General features: G+C 43.5%; 1 protein-coding gene across 3 annotated transcripts in view; it reads left to right on the top strand.

Annotated features, from left to right (window-relative positions):
* The window catches only part of PNPLA7 (patatin like domain 7, lysophospholipase), a 478,577-nt gene that overhangs the window by 432,287 nt on the left and 29,399 nt on the right, over positions 1-16,891 (top strand). For all 3 annotated transcript variants that reach the window (XM_073599988.1, XM_073599989.1, XM_073599987.1), the window contains 3 exons: positions 813-961; positions 3,400-3,552; positions 7,997-8,107. In XM_073599988.1, the coding sequence (XP_073456089.1) occupies positions 813-961; positions 3,400-3,552; positions 7,997-8,107 (413 nt within the window). The remainder of the gene's footprint in view (positions 1-812; positions 962-3,399; positions 3,553-7,996; positions 8,108-16,891) is intronic.

Below are 16,891 nucleotides of genomic sequence, written 5' to 3'. Positions count from 1 at the left end.
TAAAGGTTCCACCTCAATGTTCTATCCACAGTGATTTATTGTGATGCTGTGAATAGTCTACATAGCCTGTGCACTATTATCTCTTGCTGTTCCGGTCTTACACAAAACACAATGCTAAAAAATAGGGATTAGGGATACACATGCCTCACTCTTTGCTAGCTCATACCAAGCTCTATTGAATTTTACTTACCTAGAGACAATCAACTAGTAAAGAGGCATCGCCAAGCTTCCTCAGTACAAAACAGAGCATGCTCTGGAAACGAAATGTCATGGAAGTGGTGTTCAGTAAATGCTAATTTGTTATAAAGATATCAGACAAGTAGTGAAAATGATACATATTAAATCAGTTTGTGAACTTGAACATAACATGAAAATAAAGGTAACCACAAACCTTTACAGTTTTCCTTTAAACATGAGAATTCATTTTTTTTAGTATTCAAAACTGTCCTTGTAGTTGACAGCATTTTTACAATAATTATTCTGTCACTTTTACTTCTAATTAACTGTCAGTATGTTTTGTCTTCATTAAGACGTGTTGTGCAGTGCAATAAGGGGAGTGACGAGATCCTTTCATTAAACAGATTTATATGGCTATAACACTGTACTATATCTTCTCTGGTGCAGAGCAGAGTTCTTTATTGTTTTAGGTCAAACGTGGTCCACACAGCTGATATCTGGGGCTTCAGGCAGGCTGGAACTTTCTGGTTCCCCAAAATATGAAAAGCTACAGATAGCCCAACTCTAGTACTAAAGTGAGAGGTTACCATTAAAATGACTTGTAACATGCTCATTCTCTTTTGGAATTCCAATAGCCGATGTAGCCCGTTCCATGGGTGCCAAGGTGGTTTTAGCCATTGATGTGGGCAGCAGAGATGAGACCAACCTGACTAATTACGGTGACGCCCTGTCTGGCTGGTGGTTGCTGTGGAAGAGGTGGAATCCTCTGTCAGAGAAAATCAAGGTGAGCTTTCTCGGGTGATGGCAGTAATCAAACTGGCGTTTCTTCCAAGTGGAGATGTGCGGACTTCGTGCTGTGACTGTCAAGGGAAGTGATGCGAAAAGCTCAGAGCAGCCATGCATTCACCTGGAGTAAACAAGAATAGATTTTCTTGTTCAGGCATTAGCCGCTTTGGAAGTGAATCAAGGTTGTTTTTTTTTTTACCAGTTCATTAAATGGGGAGCCCCATTGTTTTATACATAAAGGGCTTAAAATTTCATATTACATCTATTACAGTTGGTGCGGGAAACTGCTACTCTTACACATCTTGTTGATACAAAATATAACAGCTTAAAGTAGATTTAGTTATCCATGTGATCTAGTAAATATGAACCATTGCAGCTGAATAATATGTATTTAATATTCAACCAGTAGAAATAGCTCTAGTCTCCTTTTCATATTTATCTTTCTATTTTTTATCTCTGTTAAATTTGAAACTGTTTACCAAGCTCAGTAGCTCAAGCTGAAATATGTACAACGAGTCAAAGAAATTACCCCCCCCCCCTGGCTTTTTCATACAGCTCTCTTCTCGCATTGAGAGCCTGAAGGAATACAACTTTGCTGTGCTTTCTTTTTAGAAAACCCACAGAGCTCTGTATTTTTTTTTGAAGTGCACCAGGTCTAGTACACAGCTGTCTTGAACATGTGAAAAGATTTAGAATTCTGTCCACTTATTCTGGTGAGCCATGCCCCCTCACCACACAGGGCAGCCAGGTGCTAGACCTACAGTGCAGATCAGCTTAGTCAGAAACGTAGCCTCCCAAACGGAACCATGAAGGAGCCGCAAAACACAGATGAGGTCATTAAGGATGAGCTCCGGCGTGTTCGCACACTCCACGTGCAGAGCCCGCCAGAAAGTCGTCACTGCGCTAATCACAGGCAGTGAGACATTTCCCGATCTCTGCAGCCGTACATCGGGAAAATGTCTCACTGCCTGTGATTAGAGCAGCGACGTGCCGACTTCCTGGCAGGCTCTGCACATGGAGTGTGCGAACACGCCGGAGCTCATCCTTACAGGTCATCTCTGTTCTCTCCACTCCTTTAAAGGATATGTAAAATTGCTAGATGCTTCAGAAACTATGGATCATGCTTCTAGCAAATAAGTGGGTTGAGAATTTTTGTTCTGTCCTTAACTTCAGCCCTGGAAGGATTTTCCCCCTTAATGACTAGGCCATTTTTTTGGGATACAGCACTGCGTCGCTGTAACTGACATCTGCGCTGTTGTGCGACATTGTACCCAAACAAAATTGACGTCCTTTTTCTTCCCACAAATAGAGCTTTCTTTTGGTGGGATTTCATCACCTCTGTGGTTTTTATTTTTTGTGCTATAAACAAAGAGCGACAATTTTGAAAAAAAATCTTTTTTTTACTTTTTGCTATAATACAAACCAAAGAAAAATAAACACATTTATTCATCAGTTTAGGCCGATATATATTCTTCCACATATTTTGGTAAAAAAAAAAAAAAAATAATCGCAATAGGCGTATATTGATTGGTTTGCACAAAAGTTATCTCGTCTACAAACTATGGGATAGATTTAGGGACTTTTATTTTTTATTGTTTTTACTAGTAATGGCGGCGATCTGCGATTTTTAGCGGGACTGCGACATTGTGGCGGACAAATCTGACCCCAAATAACACTTTTTGGGGACCAGTGGCATTATTACATTAATCAGTGATATAAAAATGCACTGATCAATGTAAAAATGACACTGGCAGGGAAGGGGGTTAACACTAGGGGGCAATCAAGGGGTTAAGTGTGTTCCCTGAGTGTGTTCTAACTGTAGGGGGGATGATCTGCCAGAGACATGACAGAGATTGCTGTTCCTGATGACTGTGTACTAGGCGATCGTGAGTCGGCGGCGACGATTCGCACAGGGGAGCCGACCTACTGCCGTATAAAGGCGGCAGCGGCTGGTCGACAAGTGGTTAAGCTAGCCATAGATGGATCAAAATTCAGCCAGATCAGCATGAATCAGCCAAATTCCGATCCATGTGTGGCCATCCACGTCTGACAGAATTTGATCATTAGACTGCCTTCTGTCAAACAGAAATGTTAGAAAACTTTTGTTGATGAGCGGATGCAGCCAATACAATCAATGCCTCCCTTGTGTGGATGGAGGAGTCTGTTTGTATTTTTTTGTGTTTAGCCTGCTGGCTGAATGAAAAAAAAATCTCCCGCCTGTGGTCTGCTTCACTATGGGGCTGAATAGAAATAATGCAACACACATCCATGACTGTAATGTGAAGATCATTCCATCTTCACAGAATTGTGGCTGTGCATGTGGAGATGGGGAAGGATTTGCCTGAGACGTCTAAAAAATGTATGCAATTCCTTGCTAAAGTCATTTCTGTTGCACTTGTGTATATAAGCTCATTAATGCTGTCCATCCCTCTGAAGGTGCTGAATATGGCAGAGATCCAGACCCGGTTGGCATATGTATGTTGTGTGCGGCAGCTGGAGATGGTGAAGAATAGTGAATACTGCGAGTATATTCGACCACCAATTGACAGATATGGCACGTTGGAATTCGGCAAGTTTGATGAGATTTGTGTACGTATCTCTGCATTCATATGGGGGGGACAGATGTAGCAGATGTAACTTTTATAAGATTATGTAATCTTCTAAAGCAGCACTGGGGTCGCATATTACTGGTGGCCCCTTCCAAGGCTAGTCCACTTATTAAGTAATAATTCATTGTTGAATCGCCCAGATTGCTGTGCCCCCCCCATCCACCTACTGTGGCCAATACCAGAAAGTCATACTCTACCTTTTTGATTTTTTTTTTCCTTTTTATTCAAAGATAACATGGAGGCTGACATTTCCTTCTGAAAGCTCGTTTTCCCTGCCTGTCACGCTGATTCAGGGGCTTCACTACTTTCTAAGCTACAAGCTAAGAACATACGGTATATGCAGACCAGGAGTTTTGAATTGACTCTGGATTTCCAGATCTGTCTGTTTCAGATTACTGTCCCAAAGTATTGAAGCCAAAAACAACCAGGCAGTTAGCTTTTTCTAAAGGATTTTAGTTATGATGGCCTCAGTATTCATCTCAATACAGATCTCCTTTAATGAGAGATCATCTTTAGAGTACACCTCTCATGATGGAAAAATGAAGGTTGTCAGGTCTGCTCTCTCTTTCTAAAACATGCTAATTGTCTGCCAATCATGTTGATGCATTGGTTTTTTTAAAAAGTGCCGCAATAAAAAAAAAAAAACAAGCAAACATACCTAAATGGCTGAGCCCCATCACCCTTAGACCAAGAACTGAGCGATCAATGACCGCTGATCACTCAGTTCTCGGGTCTGCTGTGAGCACAGAGCTCGCTGGATGTGCCAGGCTGCAAAGGGGACAGGAGCAGCTGGCTCAGGCTCCCAGCAGCGCGTTAAGAGGCTGAGCCAGCTACCAGTCAGGAATATGGGTGGATCCCGACATTATTGTCAGGATCCCTGCATAGCTGAATCTGGGTTACAGGAGTGCGGAACTAAGTACTTCTCCCACAGGAGAAGTAGAACCAAAAGAGCTTTGGCCATACTTCTCCTTTAATACTGTTACAGTCTCTGACCCAGAACAGGTATAGGGAATAGGAATGATGGCACTTTTTTACTTTCCTGTCTTAAATGCTTGTTCCAGGCCAGTAACTTAGAAGTGTTGCAGTCTGTGACAACCAGTCAACAATCATTGTCAGAATGAGGCCAGCAATGGCAGGAGAAACACAGCTTTCCTGACAGGTGCACTTTAAGGACAGTGACCAGTCTTCCCAAGAGAAGGTTTTATTTGGTCCATCCCATCATAGCTGGCTTCACTGTTACCAATTTGAAGGGAATATATATTGTTTTTTATATATCCATAACATATTTTTATTTATATAGTAAGGAGCTAAAAAAAAGGAACATTTCATTTTTTTTATTTTTACCTAAATAATGAAATATTGCATATTATTTCTATGCAGTCTTCTATCCAGCCAGCGGTTGGCATGCTAATCTCTTCACATATTTAGCGAGTTTATCCATCTGCTGTGCTGTTTGTTTAGCCAACCCATAGTGCTCTTCCTTTGGCATGTATTGTTTATTTGTAAAACATACCAAAAGTATTGGGATGCCTGCCTGAACATGAACTTTAATGGCATCACAGGCTTAGTCCGTAGGGTTCAATATTGAGTTGGCCCACCCTTTGCAGCTATAACAACTTCCACTCTTCTGGGAAGGCTGTCCACAAGGTTTAGGAGTGTGTCTATGGGAATGTTTGACCATTCTTCCAGAAGTGCATTTGTGAGGTCAGGCACTGATGTGGACGAGAAGGCCTGGCTCTCAATCTCTGCTCTAATTCATCCTAAAGGTGTTTAATTGGGTTAAGGTCAAGACTTTGTGTAGGCCAGTCAAGTTCCTCCACCCAAAACTCGCTCATCAATGTCTTTATGGATCTTGCTTTGTGCACTGGTGCGCAGTCATATTAAAATGGGAAAAGTCCGTCCCTAAACTGTTCCCACAAAGTTGGGAGCATGAAATTGTCCAAAATACCTTGGTATGCTGACGCCTTAAAAGTTCCCTTCACTGGAACTAAGGAGCCAGGCCCAGCCCCTGAAAAACAATCCCTCGCTATAATCCCCCCTCGACCAAATGATTTGGACTAGTGCACAAGCAAGTTCCATAAAGACATGGATGAGCGAGTTTAGGGTGAAGGAACTTGACTGGCCTACACAGTGTCCTGACCTCAACGCGATAGATCGCCTTTGGGATGAATTCGAGCGGAGACTGCGAGTCAGGCCTTCTCATCCAACATCAGTGCCTGACCTCACAAATGCGCTTCTGGAAGAATGGTCAAACATTCCCGTAGACACACTCCTAAACCTTGTGGACAGCCTTCCCAGAAGAGTTGATGCTGTTATAGTTGCAAAGGGTGGGCCAACTCAATATTAAACTCAATAAACCCTATGGACTAAGACTGGGATGCCATTAAAGTTCTTGTGCTTGTAAAGGCAGGTGTCCCAATACTTTTGGTTATATAGTGTATACACAGATATTAAACAACAATTTGAATCCTTGTAACCAGAAAAAAAAAAAGTAAAATAAAATTGATCCAAAACCAGAAGAGAAGAGCAATATGCATTAGTGATAACAGCTCAACCTCAAGGTCCATCTATTTCCACACTCTCTAGAAACCACAATGCATTTAATAAAATGACTTTCCTGAAGTGTATGGTATTTGCACTCCTAGTGAAAGTTCTATCATCATTAATACTAGAGGTCCCTTTATTAAGGCCTCTTCATTACCATACTGTATCCTGATATCTCCTCTTATTTCAAAATCCCATTCAGTATAAATGTTATTTTGTCCTTGTGTGACCGCACCCTTCCTCTCTTGTGACAGCAGTGCTCTCCAGGGTGGCACCTCGTGACTGGTATAATTCACAAGCGACAGGGCAAAGCTTGTGGCAGAGCTGTCTAGATTAATTAAACCGCTCGTTCTTTGTGCTGGGAGGAGTTCTATCTCAAAGGCACATATACAAAGCTTTTACAAGGACCGTCACCATAAATCCACCACTAGTGAATCTCCAGTGTTGGAAGCTACTTGGCTATCTTTCTATTGTTCTTTTTAATAATAAGGACGTTTTCTAGGTATATCTTCAAGCTGTGTTGAAGAAGGGAAGAGATTATGCAGAAAGATGCAATCATGTCTTAATTGCACCCACAGAAATAGCAATCTGACAAGATTAACTGTAAGAGGGAAGTGTACAGAGTACCCGACTCTTTTATCTTATTCTTCTATCCTGTTACAATTATATGTTAAAAGGTTTCCTTCTTTGGACTTTAGAGTTCAAGAGGGGTTCTGTTTTTATATAAAGGTTGACTTATTTTGCTTTTCTATATTATCTAGGTCAAAGGTCTCCAACCTTTCTAAACCAAGGGCCAGTTTACTCTCCTTCAGAATTTAGGGGGGGCGGACTGTGGCCAACATGAGTGCAAAATGTCCCAGCATCAGTGGGATTGAACAATCCCCCATCATTGGTGTAAGTGGGAGGAATAGTCCCCATCAGTGATATCGCTGGGAGGAATTGTGCCCCATTATTGTTGTCATTGGGCCCCATTGTTGGTGTCCTTGGGAGGAATAGTGCTCCATCATTGGTAGCACTGGAAGGAATTGTGCCCCATCATTGTTGTAGTTGGGCCCCATTGTTGGTTTCATTGGAAGGAATAATTCCTCATCATTGATGTCATTGGTAGGAATTGTGCCCCATCATTGGTGTCATTGGGAGGAATTGTGCCCTTCATTGGTGTCAGTGAATGAAATAGTGCCCCAAGGGCCATAATAAAAGCAAGCAAAGGGCCACATCCGCCCCCCGGGCTGCAGTTTGGAGACCACTGATCTAGGCGATATGATAGTTAAAAGTACAAAGCAGGTCCAAGCTAAAGGCCCATTCTCCATCATGTCACTCCAAAAGACATGCTGGTAGGTTAATTGGATCCTGTCTAAATTGGCCCTAGTATAGGTATGAATGTGAGTTAGGGACCTTAGATTGTAAGCTCCTTGAGGGTATAGGGACTGATGTGAATGTATAATATATATATGTAAAGCGCTGCGTAAATTGATGGCGCTATATAAGTACCTGAAATAAATAAATAAATAAATGTCTTACCTCTGCTGTAGCCTTGTAGCTAGCTAAATCTTTTTCCTTCTTCATCACCTACACAATTAGTTTGCATGAATTTGATCTATGGAAGAGATTTAGACTCTACCGCCAGATAATCCATCCACTTTGCTGTCTGTAAAAGCTACTACCGTTAATCATCATCAGCACCCCTAGAGCGTATCCAGTATGTAGCCGTTGGCTATTTTAAAAGGTTTGGTTTAGGTTGATCACACATGTGCAGGCCGAGCTGTGTTCCATAGCTGAGCGATTGCCAGGTATTGACCAGTAATTACAGAGTAATGGCATTTAGATGCAGTTCGTAATGCTGAACTCAGTATTAACCCATTCTGCTCTTTTTTTTGCAGGATGTGGGGCACCAGCATGGGAAAACAGTCTTTAACGTGTGGAGTCGCAGTGGCGTCATCGACAAAATGCTGAAGGACCGCCAAGAAACGTGCAAGTCTAAAACTTCAGATGTAAGTTCTTGAATTTCATTGGTCCTAGGTTATTATTTTGGTGCAGCTGTCACCTTCAGCTTCTAGATGAGTGCTGTGAAGCCATTTGCATTATGGAAACCTTACATGAAACAACAGGCCCTTCTAAAGCATGGCTCCTAATAATTGGGCAAAAAAAGGATCTTGCCAAGGCCAAATACGAGATTTACAAGATCTTAGGTTAATAGGCAGTACTAGGTGTTCTAAGGAGACTGGAGTGCCTTTTATTTCTTTCCTGTAGTTGAAGGTAAACTGTTCTTCTGCTCACTTTCCTGGCCTTCCACAATGCCAGGCATTGTTCATCTCCCTGTAGATTTCCAATCCCCTCTGTAAAGTCGCACATTCTCCAGGAGGCGCCCTGAAGAAATCTTGCCACGCCAAGCACTTGCACCAAGCAAGATACTTAAAATAACATCTTAACCCAAAACAAAAAAATATAATATATTGCAGCTTTACTAGTCTTTGGTGTGATGGCTGTATTCGTTTTCTTTTTTCAAGTTTTTTTTTCCTGCAAATAACTCGCGTCTTGTCTTAGGGTGGCTATGTCACTTCACTGTATCTATGGAGGCAGCCATGCATGTCACACTAAGCTGCTCTCCTGATATGGAATACAAACACGTATCTCTTTGTCTCTACTACATAAGGGGTAGGGCAATTGTTAATTTACAGAATATGGCTAGGAAGGTAGATAAACTTTGGTGCAGGTCAGAGGATGTGACAAGGATAATGCATTTCTGGCAAGGTTAATAGGTATTTTCTATATTTGCTAAAAATGCTCTTAGCTTGGGGAAAAAAAGGAACTAACGCAAAGGACTGTAAGCTGCAGTGATACAGTATCTCACAGAAGTGAGTACACCCCTCACATTTTTGTAAATAGTTTATCATATCTTTTCATGTGACAACACTGAAGAAATGACACTTTGCTACAATGTAAAGTAATGAGTGTACAGCTTGTATAACAGTGTAAATTTGCTGTCCCCTCAAAATAACTCAACACACAGCCATTAATGTCTAAACCGCTGGCAACAAAAGTGAGTACACCCCTAAGTGAAAATGTCTAAATTGGACCTCAAAATGTCAATATTTTGTGTGGCTACCATTATTTTCTAGCACTGCCTTAACCCTCCTGGGCAAGGAGTTCACCACAGCTTCACAGGTTGCCACTGGAGTCCTCTTCCACAATGACTTCACGGAGCTGGTGGATGTTCGAGACCTTGCGCTCCTCTACCTTCTGTTTGAGGATGCCCCACAGATGCTCAATAGGGTTTAGGTCTGGAGGCATGCTTGGCCAGTCCATCACCTTTACCCTCAGCTTCTTTAGCAAGGCAGTGGTCATCTTGGAGGTGTGTTTGGGGTCGTTATCATGCTGGAATACTGCCCTGCGGGCCAGTCTCCGAAGGGAGGGGATCATGCTCTGCTTCAGTATGTCACACTACATGTTGGCATCCATGGTTCCTTCAATGAACTGTAGCTCCCCAGTGCCGGCAACACTCATGCAGCCCCAGACCATGACACTCCAACCACCATGCTTGACTGTTTGCCGCCACACACACTTGACACCATCTTAACCAATTAAGGTTTATCTTGGTCTCATCAGACCACAGGACATGGTTCCAGTAATCCATGTCCTTAGTCTGCTTGTCTTCAGCAAACTGTTTCCAGGCTTTCTTGTGCATCATCTTTAGAAGAGGCTTCCTTCTGGGACGACAGCCATGCAGACCAATTTGATGCAGTGTGCGGCGTATGGTCTGAGCACTGACAGGCTGCCCCCCACCCCTTCAACCATTGCAGCAATGCTGGCAGCACCCATATGTCTATTTCCCAAAGACAACCTCTGGATATGACGCTGAGCACGTGCACTCAACTTCTTTGGTCGACCATGGCGAGGCCTGTTCTGAGTGGAACCTGTCCTGTTAAACCGCTGTATGGTCTTGGCCGCCGTGCTGCAGCTCAGTTTCAGGGTCTTGGCAATCTTCTTATAGCGTAGGCCATCTTTATGTAGAGCAACATTTCTTTTTTTCAGATCCTCAGACTTTTTTTGTCATGATGTGCCATGTTGAACTTCCAGTGACCAGTATGAGAGAGTGAGAGCGATAACACCAAATTTAACACACCTGCTCCCCATTCACACCTGAGACCTTGTAACACTAACGAGTCACATGACACCGGGGAGGTAAAATGGCTAATTGGCCCAAATGTGGACATTTTCACTTAGGGGTGTACTCACTTTTGTTGCCAGCGGTTTAGACATTAATGGCCGTGTGTTGAGTTATTTTGAGGGGACAGCAAATTTACACTGTTATACAAGCTGTGCACTCACTACTTTACATTGTAGCAAAGTGTCATTTCTTCAGTGGTGTCACATGAAAAGATATAATAAAATATTAACAAAAATTTGAGGGGTGTACTCACTTTTTGTGAGATACAGTATATAGCATTTTTGTTCTTGGGTTTAGTTATCCTTCAAGCTGAACCCACCAATAAAAGATTTACTACCATGCACCATGATACCTTTGTTGTTTATGTGGAAAACGGTTTACTCCTTAACAGAACACACAAAGATCTCCATAGCAATAATCTGGCATGGAATACTCCTACAGTGTGAATCCATAGTTGATCATTTGCCAGTCTTGATTTCTGTAGCTGTCCACTTCCCACAGTCCTGAGAAAAGCCTGAGCAGAGGTAAAGCATCCTTCAGAATGTCTCCCGCTGGATGTTCTCCTTAGAGCTGAACAGTCAGTTCATCAGTGACCTATGTACACTGGATGTTTGCAGCTCACAGCTATACACACACGTACGTGAGGGGTTACCGGAATCAATGAATACAATAATTACATCTCCTTGTTTATCTCTTCTCTCATGAGGGAGGGTCTTCAGACTGCCAGCAGAAGAGAATTCAGCGCTGTCTGTACTGTGGCGGTACGCTTGGAGAGGTTAATCAGTTGTGCAAATGGCTTGAGAATATGATCTTTTACAGTGTGAAGGAAATTTGAATGTATGAGATGTTATGGCTGCTTCCTGTGCACCGTGTAATAGAAACGTAAAGTGATTGTAAAGGTTAACTTCTTTTTTTTTTATAACAAATATGTTATACTTACCTGCTCTATACAATGGTTTTGCACAGGGCGGCCCTGAACCTCCTTTTCTAGGGTCCCCCGGTGGCACTGTCTGCTCCTCCTCTTCTGTCTGCCCCATAGCAAAAAGGAAGAAACAGCTGTACTCTAAGATGATGAATATGAGTCCTTTATTAATCCATCCAAGTGACACACCACAGGAAAAATGACAATCAAGGCAGACATGTTTCACACAGTATCGTGTGCTTAATCATTGCCCCCCCATAACAAACTGCTTGCTTTGAGGGCAGATGTGCGGGCTCGATCCTGAGTTGGGCTGTGTGCATCTGTTGACACACATAACGTGGCTCACCCCGCCCCCCACTCTCTACTCACAGGATTTGACTGACAGTCCCTGTGTGAAGAGCGAGAGAGGAGAGAAGACTGCAGCCGAGCACAGCGCTGGATCAAGAATGGATTCAGGTAAGTGTTGGAGGGGGGAGAGCCACAATTAAAAGGCTTTTTACCTTAATGCAGAGAATACATGAAGGTAAAAATTCCCAGTTTATTCACCTTTAATTTAAAAGGAACCTGGTAGATTGAAATTTGTAAGCTGCCATTGCTGACTTGCTTTTAAAGAGCCAATCTCCATATTTTAAAGCTCATCTCTAAACAGATATATGAAAAACATAAATTAGTGAAGCTTTGTAATCATCAATATATAATCTTAAGTATTTTTTAATGCAAACAGTGTAAGTACATAAACTGGACTTGATATTGGCGTCTTGCAGTCTACTGTACAGCAGAGCCCAGAGAGGTGGAGGGCGAAGCGGCACACATTTATTGTGAGTTGTGCTGGAGTTCTAGGAGCCATGCTGACAGAAGGAGAGATCCAAATGATAGAGGGAATAGGGCTTATCAGTGAGCTACTACTCCTTTCACTGCCCAAGGTGGTGTTGGAAAGGAGACCCGTAAGTGAAACTGCAGCTGGGAAAGCTCAGGTCTCCGCCCCTGCTAGACAGGACACTGCTGTGGAGCACAGCTGTGTAAATTACAGAACTGGATGGACATAAATAATAATTCTTTAGCAGGTAAAACTGCCCTCAGATGTGTATTTTATCTGTTTATATAGATGTTTGAATGGAATTCAGGTTTGATGTTTGGTGGACGCTGAGCATTAAACTGTGGGGATCATTCAATACATATAACAGGACAGTGACTGACCACCAGGCTCCACCAATAACTAAAATAGCATTGAACTGAAATAATATTTTTGTAGACTGCCTCGAAGTATAAGTTTTGGATAGATTGAGCTTTTAAGGCAGGGCCCAATAATTTAGAATGATGGGCATGATTATATGCAGTGACGATGGTTACAGTAAATGCCAATCGTAATGTCAAACCAGGACCTCAATTCCAGCTGAGGGGCAGATCAATGTTTTCTTCTGGCTCACAGCCCGGTACTATAGGACAAGGTCTAAACTCAGTCTGATTGACTTAATTGCATTAAACAGATGGCATTCTGAGTTTTGCATGCAGGAACGGCTTACAGGTAAATGGAAAGTAAATGCTTTTTGGCTCGAGTTTAAAAGGTGCGTTATTGATGCTGGATCCTACGACCCACAGGGGAGAAACTGGAAAAAAGAAATCTTATTTAAAGGCAAAATGTCACGGCTCCATCCACCCACAGCCTCTTGGCGTCAGCTTTGTATAGATCTTTATGCTGTGGTCCAGGCATTGAAGCCTTTTCACACATGGGGATTGTTTACAAGGCTTTGTGAGACTGCAAGCAGCACTTTTCCCCAGCACTGTGCTTTAAAACTTCCCATGTTCAGGGCAAGGAATAGAGGACAGAGTGCCCTTGTTCAGTCATAGAGCCTGCATTGGTCAGCAGGTCTGCAACCTTTAAACTCCACATCATTTATCAGTTCCTAATGACAACCCCACCTCAGAAAAGGGAAGGTGGGCAGACATGTTTGTTCTTAAAGTGGGCTAATCATTAGGAGCCCTTTCACACTGCCAACACAGGGGCGTCGGCGGTAAAGCGCCGCAAGTTTTAGCAGCGCTTTACCATAGTTTTTGCAGAGCTTTTTGGGTGCTAGCGGGGCACTTTTAACCCCCGCTAGCGGGCGAATAAAGGGTTAAAAGCGCTGCTACCCATTTATTTCAATGGGCAGGGGCACTTCAGGAGCGGTGTATACACCGCTCCTAAAGCGCTTCAAAGAAGCTGCTTGCAAGACTTTTTTTTGCCGTCCTGCCAGCGCACCGCTCTGGGATAGCAGCTTTTTTCAGGCTCTATTTTTAGCGCTAAAGCACCTGAAAAAGCCTCCACTGTGAAAGGGGTCTAAAATTAATTTCACAAGAATCAATAGGTCCTTATAGCATTACCAAATCACATTATTATTTGGAGGAAAAAAAATACATGTTTCTTGCTACAAATAATAGTAATAAAAAAAGAAAAAAACGGATTTTTAAAACAGCTTACCTATAAAATCCTTTTCTTGGAGTACATCAGGGGACACAGCGCACCATCATAATGACTATGTGGGTTATACGCTTACCTTTAGGTGATTGGACATTGGCAACCAATAGTAAGACTGTTCCTCCCATATAACCCCTCCTACACAGGAAGTGCCTCAGTTTTGTAGCAAGCAATGAGGATCCCAGAAAGAATGGAGGGACCTCTTTGTCCCGTGATGTACTCCAAGAAAAGGATTTTACATGTAAGCTGTTTTAAAAATCTGTTTTTCTTTATCGTACATCACGGGACACAGAGCACCATAATAATGACTGTGGGATGTCCTAAAGCAATGCATCTGAGGGGGGGGGGGACACATCATCCCTAGACCCAACGGATCTGAGATTATAAAGCAGCCTGCAACACGCTGTGGCCAAAACCAGTCTCATTTTGAGATCTCAGATCCACCTGGTAAAACCTGGTGAACGTATGAACTGAAGACCAAACGGCTGCTTTGCAAACCTGAGCCATAGACACCTGCTGGCGTACTGCCCATGATGCACTAACCCCTCTAGTGGAGTGTGCTCTTAAATCCCGGGGTGGAACCCTGCGCTTTAATCCATACGCCTGGACAATAGTCTGGTGAATCCACCTGGATATAGTTGAACTTGTTACAGGCTGTCCTCTTTTAAGACCCTCAGGCAAGACAAAAAAAACAGTCAGTTTTCCGAAAGGGAGCTGACATTTCTAAGTAAGCTTTTATCGCCCTCACCACATCCAGTGAGTGAAGCGACCTTTCCTCCCTAGTCTTAGGGTTTGGAAAAAAGGAAGGTAAAATGATATCCTGATTCAAATGAAATTTGGAAACCACTTTTGGTAGAAAATCCGGACGAGGTCGCATGACCACTCTGTCCTGATGAAGAATCATAAAAGGTTCTTTGCAAGAAAGGGCGGCCAATTCTGACACCCTTCTAGCCGATGTTATAGCCACTAGGAAAACTAATTTACTGGTCAATGGGACAAAAGGAATATGCCTAATAGGTTCAAAGGGTTGACTCTGTAAGGCTGACAGTACCAAATTTAGGTCCCAAGGACATAAAGGTGGTTTAAGCGGTGGCCTCAGGTGTGTTACTCCCTTGACAAAGGTTCGCACCAAAGAATGGGATTCAATTGGTCTTTGGAAAAAAAAACGATAAGGCCGAAATCTGTCCCTTAATTGTCCCTAAAGCGAGCTGCAAGTCTACTCCTGTTTGGAGAAAGGCGAGAACTCTTCCAATCGTATACCTACGAAGGTTCCATTTCCTTTTCTCACACCAAGAAATGTATGACTTCCATACTCTATAATAGCTCTAGAAACTGACTTTCTAGCGTTTATCAAAGTGGACAAGACTGAACCCATAATACCACGGTCTTTCAATAGTCTGTCTCAATAGCCAGGCCATCAAATTCAGCAACCGTAAAGAATGATGGAATATGGGCCCTTGAGACAACAGGTCTGGACGGCAAGGAAGGACCAACGTGTCCCCTACTGCCAATTTCACAATCTCCGAGTACCATGATCTCCTGGGCCACGCTGGGGCCACTAAGATCACCGGCTTCCGTTCCTCCCGTATTCTGCGTAGTAAGTGCGGCAGAATTTGAATCAGAGGAAAGGCATATATCAGAGAATACTGATCCCAAGGAACTACTAATGCCTCTATCCCGACAGCAAGCAGATCCTTGGTCCTGGATACAAACCTGTCCAGCTTGGCATTGAATCTGGATGCCAGCAGATCCACATCTGGGGTCCCCCAGTATTGGCAGATCTGTAGAAACACCTTGGGATGCAGGGACCATTCCCCTGGTAACAATTTTTGGTGACTTAGGCAATCCGCCTGCCAATTGTCCACCCCCGGAATAAACACTGCCGACAGAAATGGCACATGTTTTTCTGCCCAGGTCAGTATATGATCTACCTCCCTTTGGGCTGCCCGACTCCTGGTACCTCCCTCGTGGTTGATATATGCCACTACTGTGGAGTTGTCGGACTGGACTCTGACAGGAAGACCCCGCAACCTGGACGTCCAGAATCGCAGGGCCAGATGAGCTGCCCGAATCTCCAGTAGATTGGTGGGCAGAGTCTTTTCTGTCTGGGACCATGAACAGACGCTTCCTCTAGGACTGCTCCCCAGCCAAGAAGACTGGCGTCCGTGGTTACCACTTTCCAGGCTACTGGTGGGAAAGATTTCCCTCTTTTTAAGTTGCTAGTTCTTAACCACCAAGAGAGGTTCCATAGAACCTGTGGAGATAGAACCATAGGTTGATCCAAGGTTCGAGCAGACTTGTCCCAGGCTTTCAGGATACTGTTCTGGAACACTCTGGAGTGGAACTGCGCATATGGCACTGCGCTGAAGGATGACACCATCTAGCCCAGTAACCTTATGCACAGTCGAACAGAAGGTGTTAGTTCTTTTTTCACCTTCTGTACAAGTTCCACTATGGAGGCGACCTTTAAGGGCGGAAGAAACACCCTTTCTTGGGCGGTGTCCAAGACCAGACCCAGATATACCAAGGCTTGGGTCGGACAAAGAGCTGATTTGTCCATATTTAGCATCCAACCTAGGCGTTGTAAAACCCGTACTGTTCTTGACACGTTTTGAACTAGTATAGGGCGAGAGCCTTCCCTTAGAAGTAGATCGTCCAGATATCCTATTACGGAGACTCTTTGAGACCTTAGGGAAGCCAACACTGGGGCCAGAATCTTTGTGAAGACCCTGGGGGCCGTGGCCAGACCGAAAGGTAGTGCCACAAACTGGAAATGACTGCCCTCTACATTGACGCGTAAGAAATTTTGATGTGGACCGAAGATCGGCACATGAAGGAACGCGTCCTTGATATCTATGGACGCTAAATAGTCTCCCTTTCTTAGGAACCTTATTACCGAACGAACTGACTCCATGCGGAAAGATCGGACCTCTACAAAGAAGTTGAGAGCCTTGAGGTCCAAAATGGGCCTTACTTCCCCATTTGGTTTCGGCACGGTGAATAGGTTTGAGTAAACCCTTTGAATTTTTCCTTGTGCGGAACTTTTAAAATTACTCCCTGCGTCAGCAGATGGTGTAAAGCTAGAAATAGGCATCTTCTCTTCTCTGGATCCGCCGGGACCCTTGAGTACAGAAACCGGTTCGGGGGGACCTCCCGGAACTCTATTCTGTAACCGTATTTTACAGTGGAAATGACCCATCTGTCTTGAACCAGGTCTTCCCAGGCCTCCC

This window comes from Aquarana catesbeiana, linkage group LG09, assembly GCF_042186555.1.
Source record: "Aquarana catesbeiana isolate 2022-GZ linkage group LG09, ASM4218655v1, whole genome shotgun sequence".
Lineage (NCBI taxonomy): Eukaryota > Metazoa > Chordata > Amphibia > Anura > Ranidae > Aquarana > Aquarana catesbeiana.
This window is presented reverse-complemented; position numbering and strand designations above follow the sequence as displayed.